General features: G+C 36.1%; 1 protein-coding gene across 5 annotated transcripts in view; it reads right to left on the bottom strand.

Annotated features, from left to right (window-relative positions):
* The window catches only part of LOC137287015 (proto-oncogene tyrosine-protein kinase ROS-like), a 157,282-nt gene that overhangs the window by 41,178 nt on the left and 92,572 nt on the right, over window positions 1-23,532 (bottom strand). For 4 of the 5 annotated variants that reach the window (XM_067819098.1, XM_067819099.1, XM_067819097.1 and 1 more), the window contains exons 9-13: window positions 7,409-7,537; window positions 2,450-2,625; window positions 1,479-1,573; window positions 593-1,017; window positions 64-156 (exon numbers count right to left, since the gene is read on the bottom strand). In XM_067819098.1, coding sequence (XP_067675199.1) covers window positions 64-156; window positions 593-1,017; window positions 1,479-1,573; window positions 2,450-2,625; window positions 7,409-7,537 — 918 coding nt within the window. Of the gene's footprint in view, window positions 1-63; window positions 157-592; window positions 1,018-1,478; window positions 1,574-2,449; window positions 2,626-5,203; window positions 5,218-7,408; window positions 7,538-23,532 lie in introns of those variants that run through there. The other variant, XM_067819102.1, reaches the window with a different exon arrangement.

Consider the following 23,532-nt stretch of genomic DNA (forward strand, 5'->3'; position numbering starts at 1 on the left):
ACCTCTTTGCTATACCCACATCAACCACTAGAATGGCTGTTTAGGCCACGAGCATGCACTCACCTTGATACTGCAGCAGTGGAGGTGGATCCCATTTAATGTGAACTTCTGTTGGTTCAAACAAAGCTTGCAGGTTCTTAGGTGCTGCATGAGGAACTGAAATACAGAAAAATTGCTTCAGTATATCATGGAACAATTTATTTGCCAAGTAAACAATTTAACAAGATACTACGGGGAATTACAGGTGAAAAATCTCAAGGTATCTAAGTAGTTAAAGGATGTAATATTTTTCCAAAATAACAATATGACCAAACAGCAACATCAATTAAAAACACTGCTGTAAGTACTTAGAACAATGAGACAACGTCTATGTCACCAGTAAAAGACAAATTATGCCTCCAAAAGAAGGGTCTGTTAAACCCACAAAAAATCAGAACATCCATCTTGTGCCGTCCAAGAAGTATGTATCTGGGTCAATTCTGAGGACAAGAAATAATTGTCAAGCATTTTCAGAAGCATCTTTTCACACTGCAAATGTTCATGTGGTTGTAAAATGTTACACTGGGGAAAAAAGTCTCCATTTGTTTCCTACCTGGTGTCGGTTGCATCCTGGGGTGGTACATGTTCAGTCCTCTGTAGTACTTGTCAAAGAACAGCAGTTCATTATGTCGAAACTTTTCAAATCTTGGATCAAATTCTTCACTCATCATTTCTGAGCCATTGGTCCAGTAGAAACGATTATCGTAGCCCGTAAGACTGATGATGTGTTCATAGTTTGGCATAATCACATTGGGTCGAATATCCTGAATATCAGACCCATCTACGAATGAGGATAACATGGTGTTTTGTGTGTGGTTGGGGAAGTAGAGACGGACTGTCTCAAAGTCAATCATGAAAGCTTTCAAATGGTTGATAGTAACAATTTGAGTTGGCTGAACGCGTCGTTTTGGATTAATGTCAGCAAGATCTATACGATATAAACCTTTGCCCTCACCGTCTTGGGTGAAATATAAAAATCTGAAAGAAACAGACATCAAATCTCAAAATTATGAATTATTTTAAAAAATATTTTTAAAATATTGATCTGTTTTTACTAGTCGGTGACTTACAACGTTTTCTGATTTATAACTGCAAAATATAAATATACAATGCCATTTAGAAAGTGGTCAAATGTCAGGAAATGTTATATTTAAGATTACTTTCTCAGTAAAGTAAAGATTCTAGAACTTTTTATTGAGTACAGTCCCATCCTGGATTCAAACCCCTACCTCCACAACTGCAAAATACACCAATAATCTTACTTCAAAAGCTAACTTCAGATAAGAATATTTTTAACACACTTTTCTCAAAAATACATTTTTTTTTTTCACACAGCTAGAGATAATTCTTTTTCAATGAGTTATTGACTAGAGTTAGATGAAAGAACCGTGTTCGTCTTGTTTAGTGCCATATATTGATTGTCATACGCAGTTGCTCACCCATTCACAGGATCCACCTTTAGATCACCAGGGGGCACTGTCAGGCCATCAACAACCACAATGCAATCATCTCGAGCAAGCGGACACCCAAATATCTGAAGAAAAAGAATAAACAAATTAAAAAATACTGAAAACAATGCTAAAGCTAAAATGTTCAGAGTCATTTAAGCAGCCATAAAATATAACCAGCCATAAAATATAACCAGAAATACTGTCATTTCCAAATCATTCAATACTTAACAACACATCTCAACAGTCCTTTTAGGAACCTCAAGGATCAACACAACAACTAATCATTATTTGTCTTTAATCACTGACTTGAAGTTCAAATGACATAATTTGATAGATGATGTTTAAAGATTAGACAAATATTCAATAGTTATCTCCCTTGATGTGCTACCTTCCCATTAAACACATGTCAAATAGCCTGATATGAATTGTGTAGTTACACAATTAAATCTCAACTGGGGCCAAGACCTCAAGGGAGAACAGTAACCTTATTTGTGTAATTGATATGAAATATGTGTAAACAACAGGATGCTAGACGTTGCCTAATTGCCAGGATAATTACTCTATATCTATTAGCGATAACCTCAGAGTCCCCCAGCATTTGTCTTCATTCATGAAGAGACGCTCAGGGACATAACTGTCCAAAAATAATCTAATTGTTTCCCATTCATAATATTCAATGTAATTATCTATTTTTATTCTGTGAACAGTAGCATTAAAAATATGATACCTTCTGAAAATTTCTGCTACTAAAATACTAAAACACTAGGTGGGGACAGGTAATTTTTAACACTGAGGAGGGCAAAAAATCTTGTGGAATTTCTCCTTTTGCCCTCTATCCCCTGCCTTCATTTTTAATCACCGATCCTAACTATTTTAGATGAAAAAGTGTTCAAACAATGACATGATGAAAACCAACTCTGGCATTTCATAAAATGTGTACTTAAAAAATCAAATCTTACCCGATTTCTACTGAGAATGTAGACTCGATCATTCAGCCAATCAACACTGATGACTGTTGGCTTGAGGATGCTTGGATACATGTTCCTCATGGTGTCCGCTGATAACGTGATTTGCTGTACCGTTTCATTGCTGTCACTTACAATGAACAGTTGCCTTCGAATGTGGATCCCAACACCTAAAGCAAGTAAAATGCCATTAATTTTTTTTCCGAAATAAATATTGTACACACATCATATGTAGGCAAAATGCATCTTTTGTGTTTTGTAACTTGATATTTTTATCCAAGACAGCAAGTTCCTTTTTACAAAATCACACATTTTGGAAAAGTTCAAGCTATATTTTACATTTTCATTCACTTAAATAAAAAAAAAAAAAAATGGTTATGCCATGCTTTATGAAATCAATATTCCCAACAAAACCGATTACAATTTGTTGAAGGTTGAACGACACAGACAGAATGCATCATTTTTCCATTGTTTCTCCATGAGAACTGTGTCCACTCCTGCTAAAACCATCAGGAAGTATACGACACATTTTCTTAGATCGCTCAATATATGTGATATTGTTGTGACTGTAAGTACTGCATAATTCCAAAACTTTAACTTCATGCTACAGCCATTAATGAATGATATGAGAATCTTTCTGCCTTGTCAGCATCGTGCTGAAGTTATCAACCTTACAACAGAGTTCTTAATCAAACTCAGGACTCCTTTGCACAAGCCTTACTAGTCTACCTTCCAAACCCTGGAGAAAAAAAATAAATGGCTCTTCTCATGATTTGGCAAGTCTACATTGCCTACGTGAGCGAGCGAGTTTTATGACACCTTTAGCAGCAATCAAGCAATATCACGGCAAAGGACACAAAAAATGGGTTACCTCCATCCTACCCATGTGGGAAATCGAACCTAGGTCTTCGCAAAATGAGGAAAAATTTTAAACTCTGGCTTACCCCACCATCCCAACATTGCCTAAGCTCTAGACTAGAAATGAAGGATAGGTTTGAACTCTATTTGGATTGTTTTGTAGCTAAACATAATTGGATTTTCAAATAAGATATTTCTAGGTCTAAACATCAGATCTAGGCTTGGCATATTAAGATAACTTAAGCAAGGAGAGTTGATATTCTCATATCATTGTTCCCATCAGTGTAATCCTCATGATATAATGTAGTATCAACCTTGTAGAATATTAGGGTAACAGAAGGATTTCTCGGCTGCCTTGTTACATGATACATGCTGTCAAATTACACATCAAAGCATGGGTGGTATTAAAAATAGGAAACAAATATAGAATGATGTGACCAACAAACTAAATGCAAAATGAAACTGATTTCCTAACAAAAAATTATGACCTTAAATGTGAAAGTACTAGTCTACATAGAACATTTAATTATTCAATAGAAACAGTACTGAACAAATTTACTTACAAGTACGACACGCTTACTACATCTATTTATCGTTTTGCAATATAGATAAGCCTTTCCAAACTTTTGCAAAAAAAAGTAAAAGATTCATTAAAAGAGTTTAATTCTTTTTTGAAAATTGTACATGTTCCTTGGATTTATTGTAATTATACTGTTATTTCAAGTTCACGTTATTATCATAAGCTAGACTCAAATCTCAAAGTATAGTTAACTTTATTTTCAGCTCCTATCTCTTGGTATAGTGAGCACAAAAATCAATTAAACCAGAAGTAAAATAACTGACAACTAAAAAAGTTTGTATAAATCAATGACAGTAAGCAAGTGACAAGTTCATGTATACACGTATGCGGATACATAATACCAGGTAGGTGCTTCAAAGTAATATGAAGTATTCTGATGAAAACACAGACATATTTCTTACTGTATCATAAAATAGACACACTGTCATGAGAGTGACTGATTTAAAAGGAAAAGAACATTAATGATACACACTGAAATGAATGGTGTGAATTAGTTGAATACACACAGTTATCACACTGACGGGTGTTATAAAGTCATTGAGATCAGCTTCTGTGACTTGCAGGAATTGACTAGCAGAAATACAAACATATCTCACTCTAGATGTATTATCAAATAATTTAAAAACTAACATATTTGTCCTAAAAGGAATTGTATTGTAGGATTAAAGACATAACTTTGAAAGTAATATGTCAATACTTATCTGCCATAAACAATTAAAACTGATTTAAGGAACAAACCCATCATGCGTGACAATCCGGTTGCCAGAGCAGCAAAAGAAATGCAACTCTGGCCTTTTCTCAAAATTTTAAATAAAGCACATGAACATGAACACTCAGGCTAAATAAAATATGTGAAATGTTTCGCGGGCATCAATGTGTCACTTTTATTTGTGCGTCTAACAAGTTTTTATTGCCATTTTAACTTGGTCACATCCCGATCATCCATTTGTCCTCTATAAAAATGACTGTAAGAATGAAGACTGAAAATCAATGAGTCCTACTGCCCTTGTAAAATGTGATCAAGAAACATGTTATTTCTTTTATGCCGCCTTAATTGTATGAGACTTTATGTTTTTTTTAAACTTGCATTTCTTTTGCTGTTCAGCATAGAATAAAGAGCATTTTTTGTGATCACAGAAGCTGATGTTAAACGCAAGTCAACATAAATGTCGTCAACATGAAAATGATAATCAATGAAAACAAACAGTATACAAACATTAGCAAGTGATGCTTGAGAAGGAGTGGGTCTGTAACAACACTCATAGGAACACCAACAACATTTAAACTTGTTCTTGGGTGCATTACAATACCTTCAATGTCACCCGACTGACTTTCATACACTGCTTCCCTTCCTAGGTTGGTATGCATGACAGAGAGAGCAGACATTAGAAGACAGACAGATTGAGAAGAAGAACTGACAGCATTATGTTAGATGTGAAAAGTGAGTGGGTACGGTTTCATATAGCTTTTAGCAATCTTCAGGCATTGTTGGGTACACCAGAAATGGGTTTCATACATTGTTCCCTTGTGGGGAAGTGAACCCTGGTATTCGGCATGACAAGTGAATGCCTTAACCATTGGGCTATCCTACCACCCCTCAAGATGAAGAACTGATGTCATATTAGATGTAAAGAACAGAAACGGATAAGAATGGAGAGAAAATAGAGTGAGTTAGATGGTTTATTGCCATTTTGAACAATATTACAGTTAGATTGTGACATGTTAACTTAAGTCTGAAGAAAAGCCTGAAGTGTTGCAGTTTGAATGTAGTGTAATGCCGCTCTCAGCAATATTCCAGCTATATGGTGCCATCTGTTAATATTCAAGTCTGAACCAGACAAACCAGTGATCAACAGCATCAACAGTATGAGTAATGATCGACATAACTGGGACACAATGAAATGTATCAAGCAAGTCAGTGAGTATGACCACCTGATCCCAATAGTTGCCGCTTAAAGCAATCATGGGTATGCAAGTCTCTGACACTGACCACCTAGGTCAAACCCTCATATACTGCTACCGGGCAAAAAAAACATTGTGGAGTAATGAAGACAGAAATATGTCAGTAAGTCATGTCAGAGGAAAAGGATTTCATTACAGAAAGAAGGTACGTTCAGTAGAATAAATAAGTGTACCTTGTGCATAGGGTCATTTGGAAAGAACAATGTTTGACAAAATGAAGCAGGGATAGAATTGCCAGATATAGGTAGAGACAGAGGAAAGACTACATGTGTATTTCAAATATGGATCAAACAAAACATCTGTAATAAAATGTCACAACCACACTTTCTATTTCATGTAGACAAATACTACTTGGTGCATCTTCCACAGTGTTACAGATTCTTTGTCAATGAAAGGCACTTATCCTAGTTAAATAAATTAATCACATCAATCATGCATAATGGAAGGTCTAGGTTGGCTTAGACTGGTGTAAGATGGCTTCCATAGAGATCATTAAACAATGAATTTTATTTACACAAAAAAACAGTTTCACAGCATATGATATGAAAATTATCTCATCACATGTGAGATAAGCTAATTATCTCATTAACACAGGTGATATATACCCATTAGCACCTTCACATGGGTGAGAAATGCCAATTACCACACTGCACCAGATATATGTAGCTATCACATTGATACAAGTGATACACAACTATCTTTTCGACCCAGTGGTTATGGGCCAATGTCCTCAGTTACATAGACACCACAATAATTTTGAATACATGTCTTTACAAATATGAGGTATGATATCCTGACAATTCTTGTTTGTATCTACATTAAACTGCTTATAATCTACACAGTGTTAACCATTGCACAGTACTTGTCTCAGGGCAACATATTGATTGCCACCACTAGTATACTCTCTAGCATAAATTCTGGCCAAATTTGCCACTATGAACTATCTCATAGCTATATCAGTGGTATTTCAACAAGTTTCACATGCTGGCAAAACAAACACAAGAAGCAATCGTCTCCTGGCGTTAACAAAGAACGGGAGACGCCTCTTGTCCACAGTTTCCCAACATGTGAAACTTGTTTCAAACTACCACTGATGTAACAATGAAATTTCGACCACAAATTATACAAGTATAATTGTGATAAGCATTTCATGCGTTCACATGTAACTTGCAGTACTAATTAGTCTCAAGGTCTTTCAAGGTCTTAAAATGCAAGGTGTAAGTTACACATTCAGCGTGACAATGACACTACCTGTTCCTGATATCTATTGACTACACTCTTCTTAATAACCACTAGAAGGAAGAAATTACAATTATAAACCCACCACCAAATGAATACAAATCAGCATCTGATACAGCAATGGTAACCAATCAAATATCCACACTGAATTTGACTGCTAAGAACATTAGAAGGGTACGACGACAAAGCTGAGAGATGTTCACCAGTTAAAAAATTACCCATACTTAGGGGCTCTAATGGATAAACGACTCATTTGTCCTGAAAAGCTAATGAGAAGGTTTTACCATTCACTACTGCTATCAATGTTCTTGTACCTGTTATGACATTGCTCTTGTTTTCTTCCTCAAGGATGGTGTCAGCAAGACTCATTATATTAATTAAGTTCTGCTTCAGCACCCGATTGGCTGATCCCAGGATGAGGAATGGCGTCTCATTGGCTGATACTGCAAAGGAAAAAGATCACCATGAGGAAGTGTTTACACACTCTATATACACTATATATTCCTTCCTTGTCTCAGTCAGATGCAGTGATAACCACCTTAACACCTTGTAATTATTCACTGATCCAGTTACTGTGTAATATGGTTGGGCTTAGTTGCAAGATGCTGAAATGTTGAACACATGTGTGAAGATAGAGCTATCATTAACTGCTGGAAAACAAAACTTAACAAAACTGACTTGATTTAGAAAGTAAACATATTATTCAACACTAGATATGTAGAATTTAGATTGCAATGTCTAGGCAGCTTAATCATGTTATAATGCACGCATACAACATTCAAAGGCCACTTTAAAATAAAACAAGAGTCATCAGAAGATGACATCCCCCTGGTACCCACATGTTTGAAAGGACGAATCATCTCACAGTTACTCATTGTTTTTTTTAAAAGTAAGTTTGAAGTGTTTCCATGGAATTCATGAAAAACATAAATGCCATATATCTGAAATCAGCAAACTCACAATTTCAAGATCTGTCTTATATATCTGCTAAGATCAGTTGAAAGATACGAAATGGTTGTGCTCTGGGAACGAAACCCATCCCTCCATTTTGAGACTACGTCCGAAACATTTCCATGGAAACCAAGAAAATAATACATCACAAAAACCTTTAAAAACCAAAAGGCACCAATTTGGGGTCTGCCACACATATGTGCCAAGTTTTACTAACAGATATTAAGAAGTTTTTGAGTTCTGCTCTGGAAACGAAACACACCTCTCACTTTCTAGACTAGGTCCAAAACGTTTCCATGGAAACCGAGAAAAAAATAAATCACAAGATCCTGTACATAGCAAAAGGCACCACTACAGGTTCTGACTGATATATCTACCATGTTTTGCAGAAAAATATTGAAGGTTTTTTGAGTTCTGCTCTGGAAACAAAGCCCCTCCCACCATTAGACTAACACCAAGATGTTTCATGAAAAAAAAAAAAAAAAATGAATAAAAATGGCAAAACTCTGTAAATAGCAAAAGGCACAATTATAGGTTGAGATTATTATATCTATCAAGTTTGGTCTAAAAATATTCTGAGTTATGTTCCAGAAACAAAATGATTGGACAGACGGACAATGCTTTTTAATTAATCTCGGGGGGTGGTGGGGGGGGGGGGGGGGTGGGGGGGGGGGTGGGGGGGGGTGGGGGGGAGGGGGGTTAGAGGAGATAAAAAGACCTACTTTTCCTTGAGGATAAACATATGTGCTAACTCATTTTCCCTTCATAACAAAATGTCTTCTCAGAAATTCTTGCATCCAGAACTGTGTCAGACATAGCACTCACATGTTATCAACATTCACACTGGTTTTGTTTTGATCTTGAGGTGTTTTATAGTTGGGGTTAGAATTAAAGATTTTACATCATAATACATATAATATCGTCACCTTTATATCAGGATTCATTAGGCACCGCAGCTTCAGTGCACAATACTTCCCCAATATATAATCATGTCTAACCTTTTGGTATTGGGTTATATCGTATCACAGCTTTTATGTCAATACCTGCACTACACATTACTCCAGTGCAGGTCTGTCACCACCTGAACCTTGAAAAGGAAACCTGACCACATCACATACACTGGCTGCCAAAGTGTGTACTCCAGTGTACATGTATATTGTTACAGGAACTTATGTAGGAGATATATTGTGATGCGAGCCATCAGGTCGATGAATCTGCCTTCAATTATCCAAGGTAATGCCACCTTATGATGTTCCCAATTACAGAACTGTCACCAGGTGCACCTTCAGTGCTAGGGGATACAACAGTAGTCTGATCCTATCAGAACAGGAAGTTAGTGACGTTACCGACAGTGTTGACCGAAACAGTCAATAACCAGGGTGCACACTGATACGGTAAATATCAGAGCGTAATAGCCGAAGCAAACAAGTCAGCTTGTATTACAAAGAGAAGTGACATGGACCATTACATAAAAGACAGCCATGATGGTGATATGACATGACATGGGTGATACCATCTGTTATACCATGGTTGATATAGTTAATATGTCCTCATTATTAAATCAATTTCATCCTCTGTTACAACTATCAAAAGGAGGTAATACAGCATGCAATAAATGTATGTTTCCTGAAATCATTCAATATGATCTTCACATAGAGAAATTAATTCCTTAAAGATATAACATCTGCCTTATGAATATTCTAGCCTATCTTAGATGATTGATAAACCCTTTGCCCACATTAAATGCATGAACATACCACCCTTTGACAAAATACATGATGAAGTGGATAAGATGGTTGGCTGGTTGTTGACCACTCAACAGGGGACCAGACAATCCAATGATTGTGAAAAGAGTGAGAAAGTGAGTATGTTGTCAATAATATTCTGGTACTATCACCCAACTCCAGAAATTGGCTCCATACACTGTCCCTATTTTGGCATGGCAACCTTGTTAAGGGTCTCATACTGTATGAAACATGCTTACAAATATACAAGATTATCATCCCAAAAACTACTGTATTCAGGTTTTTTATTCTTTCACCTCTTAAAAATTCACTGTAAAAGGTCTCCTGTTCATCAAGGGTAATCTAATGTGCAGTTTTATCTTTCTTAATAAATACCAAATAACTTCACATGTACAAGTCAACAAATGGGATTATCCTTTCTGAAACTGTCAAATTTGATGTCCCAATCACCATTTAGGAGAACACTCTCACTATAATATCAAACTCTCTCAAAAATTGTATCTCCAATTTGCCCATAAAACGGAAACAAGTTTGACACAAATGTGAGAAAAGAGAAATTTAACCAAACCAATTATGTGTTCTCAGCACAGTAATGAAGCATGCTTGGCACATGGTTACAATTAGAACTATCAATTTCACAAATTTCTGCCATCAGATCATTTTTTACTCTTCATTACAAAACGACAGCTCCTATCTCCTATCTTATTATCTGGAAGATCGCATTTTGATCGGCACATCTTGCACCTTCTTGTAACAAGAGGCTTAATTGGAAAATGTGGTTTCATTACAGGAGTTGACAGAGGGCATGAACGTGGTTTGAGTTAATTGGAAGCTGCTAATATAAGGGCACTTGAAGTGACATAGGATTCTTGTTCATATTGGGTATTTGGCTTTCATCAACAATGGGCGCTTGATACTGTACATACAAGAACCCTGGATTCAGAGGTAATGCTAGTACCCTCTGTGCTTATAAGATATATGTATCATCTTCATGTCTTGTTTTATGGCTATTAGTGAATCCTTGGCCTCACGAAACACATGTCGTACAGACATTTGATATGCTTACAGTCTCCCATGATACATTATAGTTTTCCATAATTTAACATCATAATGTCTGTGTTAATCTCATATACTGGTAATAGTTTGCACATGTGATCTTCAAATAAATGCAACAAATCTTTTATATAACTCACAAGAAATATCCGAAGAAAAAAAAAACTATCTTGACTGTGTAATTCTGACTTTCTCAACAGATAACAGAGATCATAGTTAGCTGAAGAAGAACACTTATTGGTCATTTTTGTTATAACACCTGGATCAGGCAAATTTAATATTTAATATTTACAGAGTCAAATGAACCTTAATATCTTAATTAGCTTGCAAAGAACTGAAGCAAAATTAAAGTCTTAAGTCTTTTATTTTCTAACGTCTTTACAGAGGGTACAATGGTCCTCTGTATATAACAGGGAGTCACTTTGCACATTTCATGTTTGAAAACATAAGAAATGATGACCATACAGCCATCATGAGATTCCCATCATGTGGCTAAATTTGATTAATATAACAAATGAAATTAAAAAAAAATAAAATTTTGGCTATTCTGGATAAATGGAGCTTGAACAAGAACATCACTATTAAACCTACTTATAGACCCTTAATGTGTACTTATTACCATCACCTCTCATGAGGATAATCTAGAATTAAATGAAAATAAAGAGGTGGATAGTGAGTGTATGGGTGGGCGGTTGGATGAGTGAATGAGTGTGTGTGAGTAGATGAGTGGTTGGGTGGTTGAATGAATGGGTGAATGAGTGAGTGGTTGAGCAAGTGAAAGAAAGTGAGTGAGAGTAGTTTGGGTTGTAATAAGAAAGATGTGAGTGAGTGAGTGAGTGAGTGAGTGAGTGCATGCTTATTGCTGCATCACTACAATTGCTGTTTCAGCTGATGCTGCTGAGACATAATCCTGGATGTTACTATGGAACTACAAACCATGTTATCAGTCCCCTCATATTTCATGAGTGTGTACTACCAGTGAGTTTTGACAAGGGGATTGTTAAAATGCACTTGCCGACACTGACACGGATATATATTCTGTAAGCAATCAGGGATCTCACAAAAAACATGGGCACTGACAGGCAATAAGTCGATAGGTGTTTGTAAAATTGATTTAGTTCAGTGATGGAACACCATCTAAGGTCTCAAGGATAGACAAACTTAAGTTGGATATACGGGTTTCTATAAAACAAACAGATGCAAGAATATACAAATAGATTATATCGGTGCATGGATATACGGATTGATATGCATGGATAAATGGATTTGTTTGCCTGGACATACAGATTTCTCAAGATTGATATGTGGATTTATATTCATAGACATATGGATTTGAATTCATAGATGGATTTGCGTGGATTTGTATGCATGGATATGAGGATTTGTTTATGTAAAAAGATGGAATTGTATGCATAGATGAATTTGCATGCACAGATATATTAGCATGGATGTATGGATTTGTGTGCATGAAATAGTATACATGGATACACAGATTTGCATGCAGTGATATATAGATTCATATGCATAGATAGATGGATAGATGGATATGCATGTATGGATACATGTATTTATTAGCATGGATGTATGGATTTGTATTGATTTGTATGCATGGATATATGAATTTGAGTGCACAGAAATACTGATATATTTGCATTTATATGTGGATCTGAGTGCATGTACACTGGCTTATGGATTTGTATTCATGGAAATATGGATTTGTTAGGATGAATACATGGATTTGTATTCAGACAAATGTAATAACAATGCACAGATCAAATCAAACTGTAATTGATACACTTGCTGCCAAGCATCATGACAAAAACATATTGGGGAAAAAAAAAAAATCAACTGACATATCCCCATTAAGCCTTCATGTTTTCAGCCCGGACGACATGTGGCTATGCTACGTATAGCCCTCATGTTGACATATATCACACAGCAACAGCAATACAGACAATAAGGTTACCACCTGAGGTACAGATAGCCAGAGAGATGCATATACACATATTTATCACCCCAGGTTCCACTTTCTTTTTGTGCAGTGTTAATGTAGAACCTGATGCAGTATGGAGATTTCTGATGACCCTTTCACTTTGTGTTAGTCTTTCGTCATGTTTTTTATCCCTTTTTTTTCACCAAACAATAGCACAGATGCACAGTGATGAAGAGTACAGATGGATTGCTTATTTAGCTTCCACTGTTTTTCAGCAGGTTGTTTGGGGTTAGCAGATTGATTGATAGCTCCTATCTGTTAGACCTATGTCTTGTGTGCATTGTGTGTACAGCTATTGCAGGCTCAATTAACATCTAAAAGTCAGGAGACGTTTTTAAATTTACAATATAGGATCAGTTACTGAAATGGTATGCCTGTAACTATTTTTCTTTTTTTTGATGGCGTGGAAAAAGATTCTTCAATTTGAAATTCTAAAGTTTCTTAATAACCACACATTATTATAGTGCAAAACCAGCGTCTTGTATTTGCGTATTTTTTATGATGAAAATGTGAATTATCTCTGATACAAAGAGGGTCAGTGGGACAGCCCAGTGGTTGAAATTGTTACCGTGTTATGCCAAAGCCTTGGATTCAATTCCTACATGGGTACAAGTTGTGAAGCCCTTTTCTGGTGTCCCAGCTGCGATATTGCAGATATTTTGCTAAAAGCATAGTAAAACTACACTCACCCAGATACAAAGTAAAACATGATATTAAACACCCATGTACACAAATGACTTTAAGAACATGAACATCCTTGGCCTAGATTTTCAAAGCTCTCTTAGTGCTAAGACAGTCATAAGTGTCTTACATTAACACTAACTTACGATTATCTTAGCACTTAGGAGACCTTTGAAAATGTGGGCCCTGGTCTGTTTTGTATCAGTATCTGCCACGTCCATTCATCCTTTTCTTCTGATAAAGTTACACCTAAAACAAAAGCTCAGAATTTCATTGACATTTTTAAATTCCTTAAAACAACAAAAGAAAAGAATGGCACTTGCCCTCCCCCACATGAACTGAATGTCTGGGTGTCTGAAGAAGCCATTCACAAACCACATCCTTGACATCCGCATGGCATTTGAAGTATTGAGTAACCTTGAAATTTGAAGAGACAACTTCCTTTCTGGAATATTATAGTCTGTTTCTTCACAAGCACATTTCCACTTTACCTCATACATAAAAGCTACAAGCCCTCTCCATATCAAAAGACATTTCTGCCAAATGGAAAATCCATTGTAAAATTGCCACTATATATCAGCATGGGGTAGCTGAGTGGTTAAAGTGTTCGCTCGTCATGTCAAACCCAGATTCGAGTCCCCACATGGGTACAATGTTTGAAGCCCATCTCTGCTGTCCTTAACTATGATAATCCTTGAATATTGCTAAAAATGGTTTAAAACCATACATACTCACTCACAAGCATGTGTTCATCCACAATTATAAAGGAGTTATGACACCAGATGCTGGCTTTAGATGAGCAACCCATCATAAACACATGCAAAGGCACCTCAGTGTTTCTGTAATGTCATTGAAACAAGTCCAAAGCAAACCAGGTCTTACTGTTTAAATCTTACTACATGTGACTCTTGGATTTGAATTAATGACTTTAGTTTTACCTGTTTTTATCAGTTTTCCAGCTTTTTCAGAGTAGGGGACACAAGAAATGGATTTCAGACAATGTACAAATTTTGTGAATCAAACCCTGGTCTTCAACAGGACAAGTGAACACTGTAATCACTGAGCTACTCAACTTCCTTAGATCACAACATTCTGCCAGAAATACACTTCACACATTGTACCAATGTGTGGAATCGAAAGATGGTCTTTTGCCTGGCACGTTAACATTTTAACCATGAGGCTAACCACCATACCATATAGGGACATACAGCATGTTATATGTAAGACCTATGCCATGTTCCAAACAGGTTCTCAGCTTCACAAGGATATGAATTACCCATGTGCCTGCTCAATGGTCATTTGGATTATGATCATAAAACTGCTAAAACTGCATTGTCAACAGTGAGGACAATTATGTAACAAACAGAAGAAGAAGCCGAGAATGTGATCTACAGTCATGTCTGAACTCAACTGTTCTATGCAAATGCTCCACAAGGTAACCCTAACATGCCTGTGAAAATGGAAAGATCCCATGTGTAGATGCTTCACTATTTCCATTCCCCTAGTTCCTTCTATGCCAATCCCACCCACTCCCTCATCATGTTCTAGCACTGTCCCCAACCGGAAGGGTGGGATGGCAAATTTGTTCTCATCTCCTACAGCCAGTCCCTCGTACATGACTGTCCTACACAGGACACAGCAACTCACACTAATTTGCTTTCTAAACTCCCGTAGGCTGCCAGTTGATGCTTGAGATATCATTTTCTGATCAGTGTCTGTCTATCTTGTTTGTATTTCTGTTTATTCCTAATAAAAAAACAGGAAAGGGACTGAAAGAATTTTTAAATGAGATGACTCTGTTTATCAAGTTGAAGATCACGAGAAACCAATATCTGTGAGAAGGAATTACTCACATTTGAATGTGACCATTCATGAGGAAAATGGGAAGAGCTGCTACAACTGGAGGATTATAGACGTAAGACGCAATAATTAAACCAAGAGCAAGAAAAATAAACATTTAAATGCAAAGTACTAAATCCTTTTGCTTGCTTGGAAAATGCTCAGTCATGACTGAAACAGGATGAAGTTCAGGATTATCAAAAATAATTATGCTTATTTGATATAATAGGTCCCTATTTCATCAAAATAAATAAAAACAAGTATTTCCATTCATTTTTGAAACATACAAACAAGCAAAAATTTTGATAGCAATCCATATTCTTTGACCTCTTCAGAAAATGTGTTATTGCTGTCAAAAATTGAAACATAATCTAAAGCAAGTGCTTCTCCTCTCTGTTTTTCTCACACAGTAGGAGGTCAGTGTGTCAAAATGTGAGAAAATCATCAGAGAAACCACTACTTCCAAGCTATGTTGAATATCTTTGTAATAAGCTGCTCCAAACGATATCCATGGGACTTCCAGGGTGTAATTAAACACCTGGAACAGGTTACACAATATAACGCAAACATGTCACAAAGTTTATATTGTGTTACTGTTACTAAGGAAATCATATAATACGACAGACTGAATCAAATTATTCACAGAAAAATGGTCTTTTTGACTTTCACACATAAACATTAACTTTCCTTTATAATGACACAAAAAGCCTTCCACTGGAGCAAGAGTATCATGTTTTAATGAGAACGTGACATTCAAATTTTTGCCATTCAAATTTTTGCAGCAGTGTTTGAGCGGGAAGAAAGGGTAGACTGATGTCTGTAACCAAATCAGCAGATGTGCTGTGTTTGTGTTTATTTCACAGTCGCTGCTGTGGGAGACCTCAACAATTTGTGCTACTTTCCAACATGAGAAATGCATTCTGGGAAAGCAGGAAAGCAGTACAAATACTATCCAGGTGCCATTTGGTCTCCTTTTCATTGTGGGAAAATTAGGTCACCAAGGAGGTTGCGTACTGGTACAGTAGGAATTACTTGTTTCACAAGGAAGCAGGTTAGAATGGATCTGCAGCAGCTAATGCACACTGTAAGAGACAAATAACAGGACTGGGTTGTGTAAGGAAGATTATAGTCAGTCTTCTCTGTAGTGCTGAAGTTTTACATGAAGCAAGTCTAGATTTCATCAGGTTCAGACCTCCCTTGGGCTCCTTTTCAATTAAAATGGGTTTGTTTGTTACTATAAAAATTATATATATTCAGAAACTAAACCTTAGTCTAGGAACAATATAACATCCTCTAAGTAGCCTGTAATTGTACTGGACACGGAAACATGGTTGTTATTGTCGCTGAGACTGAAGGAGACGTACTTAATTGTTATACCGGTACGCTTCACATACATGTTGCGTTCATTCAGAAACAAGAACCATTGTCTGGCATTTCACAGAGTAAAAGTATTTTCATATTAAGTACATCAGATACAGCCCGAGGACATGCTATACAATATACTCTTTCTCTGAGACTGGCATATTTAACAATTGGTATGGTATATAGAGAAAAGTGTTATTTTTCATTCAGGCTGTTATGAATAGTTATGTATCAAGTGACCAATTACTTGTAAGAATGCAGAACCAGGTCTCAGAAATATATGCCTAGGGACAAACACTCAGTAATGTAAGGACACTTGTATCTTCATGGGTCAGTGGTCAAGACAACCTAGCAATGTGATGGAATGCTTTCATAACTTTGAAGATTCAAGCAATAATTGAACTAATATTAGCAATCATTCACACAAAAATGAACTCATACAAGACTTGAAGTGTTGTTCAGTTATCATTATTGATCATAAATGGGTACATGCATATGTTGGGGTGGTGTGTACCTTTAGCTTGGGGTGTCTATGAACAAAGTTAAGGGTGTAGAGGTGGAATGAGATTGGGCAGTAACATCTTTATTCGTGTCATAAAGGGGTTTTCTGGAGCTATTTCAAGAGAAAATCAGTTATTTTACTAGAAAGACATAAAAAATATTTTTACCATTTTATTATTCCATTATTATTATGAGAAGTTCATGTTAAATCCTGTACAACTGACTTAGGAGAAACTACAAAAGTTTGATGGCTATAACTTGTTAGCTGTGTCACACACAAAATACCTCCATAGATACAATGTGTAAGGCCGAATCTAGGGTCACCTGCCATGATACTACAGAAATACTCCTAAAAGTGGCATGAAAGAAAACTCCTTCTCTGTCTACCCCTACAAAATCTGTGGTTCAGAAGAGAGCTTCTGGTTCCTCCCAGTTTACACATACTGTGGTAGACACAGCAAGTACAATCTGTCTACCCTTGCAGAATCTGTGGTTCAGAAGAAAGTTTCTCCTAATTTCTCCAGTTCACATAAGCTGTGGTGGACTAAAACCTGTCTACCCCTAATTACCCTAAAGAAGGTTACAGTGTTAACCATCCACCATGAGTCTTTACAACCATGGATCAAAAAGTTATCTTAGAGTTGTGCTGGCATAATAGCTGTCCTGTTGTTTTATTGCTTGCCTTTGCCCTGCCCAACTCTTCTCCCAGAGTTGCTTCCCCACTGCTTCACATATGCCCCCTTCACACAGGCTTGTCAAGTTACATGACCTTGCCTAAGGTTACAGGGCAATGGCTAAGGTTACATGACATCATGCCTAACAGACAGTCCACAATTTTTAAAAAGGGGTGGTGCACAAAATATCTTGAAGTGATTTAGACACGGTCACAGTTCACATGGCATCATTTGGTAAAAGTCTGCTCTTTGTTCTGTACTCTCACCAGATTCCCATGGAATCTTTACACATATGGTTGTGTAATTATCCAACATAACTGATATTAAACATTTTAATGTTTCTTAAATTTGACTCATTATCTATGAACAGATAAAATTTAAGTTTGGCTTTTTTAAACCATTGTGAAATATGCCGTACAAATTTCCCATCAAATGTAAGTAAATATTGCATTTTAATGAAATATTATATATTTGATCATGTCTAAACTGCATGCCTCACAACATTCTCAAGAGAATATTTTGTCTTGTAACATTAGTATTACAAAAATAACAGTAGTAAACTATGATAAAAGTGCATAATTTAGCATTGTAGATTCATACAGTTATGCTTCCATGAAATGGTCCTTTCTACATTAAACAAAATACATCAGAATACATACATTGCTGACTCTATCTGCTAGCAATTCAGTGCCTAATGGATATGGTATGGACTCAACAAAAAACATATACTTTACTGAGAAAGTGTTATTCCAAGTATAATTTTTATTACAACATCTACAAGGCAGCACTGCCATACACCTGGAATCAGAGACCATATATTCTATTATATGGTCTCTGCTGGAATATTGCTGAGTGTGACATAAAACGAAACTCAGAACAACTAACACAAGTGAGTAAGTGACTAAGTACGATCTTACAACGTTCATAGCAATATTCCAGTAAGGGACACCAGAAATGGGATTCACACATTGTGCCCATGTGGGAATTGAACACAGTTCTTCATTGGACAAGCAGATGCTTTATCCACTGGGTTACCCCACTGTCAAATTATATCTCAAAAGCAATGACACTCATGTATTAAAATGCATCAACAAACTTCGCACCAGCGAATGTTTCTTACAAGGTCAAAACAGATATACAGAGGAGGCTGTCTAAACTGGCACACATTGGTACTGAAGAAACAAGTTTAGACAATGTGCCGGATTATAGAGCTGGCGATAAATGTATAAGCCACACATGGGATGGAGATTTTATGTCGGTGTTGACAAGATGCCGGATTGGACAGGTGTCGGTATTTACAGTTTCCATTGTATTTGTATTAGGTCAGACCAATTTTATTTCTTGCTTTACAGATTTTTGTCCTGAGAAAACCTTCAGGAAGGAAGGAAGGAAAAGAAACTAAAAATAGAATCACCAGCCAAAGTAAAGCTCAAAGATTAAAAGCGATTGCTTCTGGCAGATTATTTAAGGGTATATGGGGCAAAAATAAATCAAAGAGATTTTTTCTTGTATGTTTACATATTTGGCCAATAAATAGATAAGGATTTTTTCTTTTGTTGATATTCTTGTAAAAATATGATTGGTAGGTCCCTAAAACAAGAAACTAACTAGGTCTGACCTTAAGTAGTTTTAACATGGATGCCTCCCTGCAGCTTGTCTGGCACAAAATAAACCATATGCATTTAAAAAGGCAGTGATCCTGGGCATCATTCAGTGACATACATTCAGAAAACACATACATTGATTACATAAAATCTTGTTCAGACAGTTTTCATACAGATTACTCGCAGCATTTAATCCCATTTGGAGGTTCTGCATTGTGTGGCTTCCTATACATGATATATCATCAAGACTTCTTTCAAACTGGACAAGCAGTCCATGCTCTGTGATAGATAACACAGAACGTGAGGGCAGACAACATCCTCTCCTAAAGATAGAGAGAGCTGATGTTACAAATTTGTCACAATAATTGCCCAAATCCATGATGAAGTATAGTTTTACTCTAAGCAAGGGGGGTAACTGAAAACCTATCAGGAAGTGTGCGATGCCCTCTTGACATTTGTTGGAGGAAGATCACGTCATTTGAATCTGATGAAAGCCATGCCACTTTTGCTTAAGAAAATGCATGTAGTGCAATCTACAGCATCATACTCTGTCTGTGACATAACATGGAGTCTCCAGTTTGTTATCTTTGAGCTAACATGGCTAAATGCCACCAACGCTACCCACGAGATTAAACAGTATTGGCATAAATGGGCTCAAAGATTTCAAATTAAATGGCAGTAATAACTAATACAGAGAAGAGGCCACATGCTGTCCTATATCAAGAAAAAGTAATGAAATCCTCAAACTCATTCCGTTTATGCTAAATCTAAAGAAGACCCCTAAGTGTACACCCTCATCAGTGATTTCTACTCTCAAAGACACAATGCAGGAATTTTAGACCCAAATCTTTTTCCATATAGTAAGCTAAAAATATCAGAACAATTAAACCACATCTAATTACCATTACCATTTTCTTAAAAAAAAAAAAAAAAGAACTTTCCTCAAAAACAAGTAAGTCTACGTCTAAAACAATCTCAAGAGAACACACAAATCCATATGTGATATTGTTTTCAGACTAAAACACAATATTATTTAAACACTCCAATACTTAATGTAACATTCCCCTGAGAAGATGTAAGTCATATCCAATCTGTTAAGACAAGTTGTAAGAGAGCATATGACCATATACACCTACATAAAACAAAGACAGCAGAATGCTTAAACATACAACACAAAGGACAAGGTATGATAGAGGCCATTATTGGCCCACAACATGTCATGATCATCAAAATTTTACAACACAATAATTTTAGCATAAAAGGAGCTAAACTAATTGTTGAAGTTACCTCCAATTGCATTTTTATGTTTTTGGTGTTGTTAGTTTTCCTCTTTGAAGACCTCAAAGTTAACATATTTTACAATATCTTCTAGAAACCTACATTTTCTGATTTTCAGAGTGGTAGAAAAGTGTGAGCAAAAGCGTGACCCATCCCAATTTTTTCACCACATATGAAGAGAGTAAATTAGAATGCACACCTAAAAAATTGTGGTGGGTCACGCTTTTGCTCACATCAAAATCTTTAAAAAAGTACATTTTTTCGGTTTATGAAATTGCCCCATACAACATCTCAAAAAATAAACATTGACATAAACTAACATCTTTAAAAACAATCCATCACATTTACACATCTGTGCCATGATACATTATATTTTGAATGGTTTTGTTATCTAAAATACACATATCAAACATCTTTATTAAAATTTTCAATATCATAAGGCACTCACAAGGCTGATTTATGAGAGGTAAACATTGGTTTTGGGTTGTTGGTCTCTGCTAGAAAAGTAGGAAGATGTATGAAGATTTTCAAAATATGATCAAGCAGTACTGTAAAGGTGAGAATCTTTGGGTAAACTGCACCTTATGGGTCCCCGGAAGTGTACGTGACAGACATGCGCAGAAGCCATATTTACATTGAAGCGAGCACTAACGCTGACGCCATTTTTTGTTTACTCCGGCGAGTAACTGCCACTGTTTTATGGCCTTGTTTGACCTATTAAATTACCTTTGGGTTATAATCGAGAATCAGCTCAAGACCTTCATTCCTCAACATTATTTTAGGGTCAGTATTATGTCATGGTATTGTCAATTGCAGTGTTTATTCATTTTTTAAGATCACGATAAAATTTCCCAGTGCTAACCGAATGTATGATTTTTTTGCAATCTCATATTTCAACAGAATGGGGGGTTTTAGGGGGGCAGGTGCCCCCCTACATTATTTTTACATATTACTTATCATTTCTTTTCTATTCCTAATAAACAAAAAGAGGTAAGTTTATTTGATGTCTAATATCAAAACGCTTCACTTACATTACAAGAACAAACCTCCGCTTGCATTAAATTTATCCGAATCCTGAACACCATTTTCTTTACTTTCAATTTCAATCATTAAAGTATGCATGTTTTTTGTTTTTTTTTTTGGGGGGGGGGGATAAACGCAAGAAATGTTACAAAAGGATCATCAAAACAACGTAAATATTTTTACCTCACGATGAACTATCAAACAATCCTTTCGCAGTTCCATACCTGGGCAGGGACGCTTTCACCACTCTCCACGTACTCTCAGTTTTATTTGTGCACACACCATTCTCTGCATTCACAAATTCCTTACTATGATTTACTGTCGCATGCACATATCCCATCTCATTCAAGTTGTGGCATTCCTAGTAACCCACTACCTTATTTGGAACATTCAACACGTGCGTCCACATTTGACCAATCAGAGAAAAGGAACGTCATGAGGATTTCCCTTTGATTACTAACGACTGGATTAATGTTTTGGAGTATTACTAAAATTCGTGTTTAAAACTCTCGTCTTTCAGACGAAGTTTTAAACTAAACTTTTGCCAGTAAACATGAAAATGACCTCTAAATTCGTCTAAAATGCCTCCTAACGGATATCAGCCTGCTCTCGCGTGCTTTTCTTTTAAAGGCAAAGGCAGTAAGCTCGCGCCAAAGGCGCGTACACGTTACTATAGAATACATTCTACTTCCGGGTGACTGCCGAAGGCAGGGACCCGTAAACTGCAGGTGTCCCGAATCTTTGTTATTATGTAAGAATTTGATCATAGTTTTTCTATCATCTGTGTATCAAACACCTTTGAGTCACCTGTTAGTCTGTCAAAATAACACTGTCATTCAACAGGATTGCCATATATAAACATATGGATTTTCCAAGACCTTATGTACCTTGATGTTTTCAATGACATATTAGATTTAACCAAAATGACTACACTTAACTGTATGAAAAGGATTTTTTTAGCTAGAATAAGAACATTGTATCAAGGTCTAGCAGATGATGAACACAAGCAGACGTCAAGTCATACATAAAGATGACAAGAATTTTTTAAGTCATACATAGTTGTAAAGTCTAATATATAAGCTTAAATTCACACTGGGAGGCAAAGGAATATGTAGCCTAATGGTTGCAACAGTGGACTGTCAGTATTTTTTGTTATCAGACATGCAAGTTCAAATCCATGTAACTTTTCTTTCTTTTTTTCAAAGTTTGTTTATCAAGTCTACAATGTTTAATTAAACTGTTTCGCATCAAATCCAAATATTGTAATTTGTTTTCATAAGTTTGGTAATCTATGTTACAACACTGGTGAAATAAGCTTTAATTAACATCATGTAAATCTTTTCTTGAGACACACTGACCATTCACCTTTTCAAGTCAGTCTAGTTGCCTTTGGACCCAATATTTTAAATTCATATTTTAGATATTTTGATCTACTTTAGGTTTATACACTTTTGAATACTGCAGTTCTTGAGAGTGAATCACATACTGAGATTGATGACTGTGTGAATGAAAAGTAATAGTGGATGTTTTTTATCTTTAAAGTGGATAAGTAGTGAATAATTACTCTGTGAAGTCTTTTGAATACTGACTTTAACATGTGCGTGGTGTTAATATGAACCTGCACTGACATTGAAATTTCACCCAAAATGGGCCCCTTTGAGGTCAAGACCTGTGATTTTTAGTGCAACATGGTTGGCTATTGTATTAACATATGATGATTGAGATGACAACTGT

Source organism: Haliotis asinina, chromosome 6, assembly GCF_037392515.1.
Source record: "Haliotis asinina isolate JCU_RB_2024 chromosome 6, JCU_Hal_asi_v2, whole genome shotgun sequence".
NCBI lineage: Eukaryota > Metazoa > Mollusca > Gastropoda > Lepetellida > Haliotidae > Haliotis > Haliotis asinina.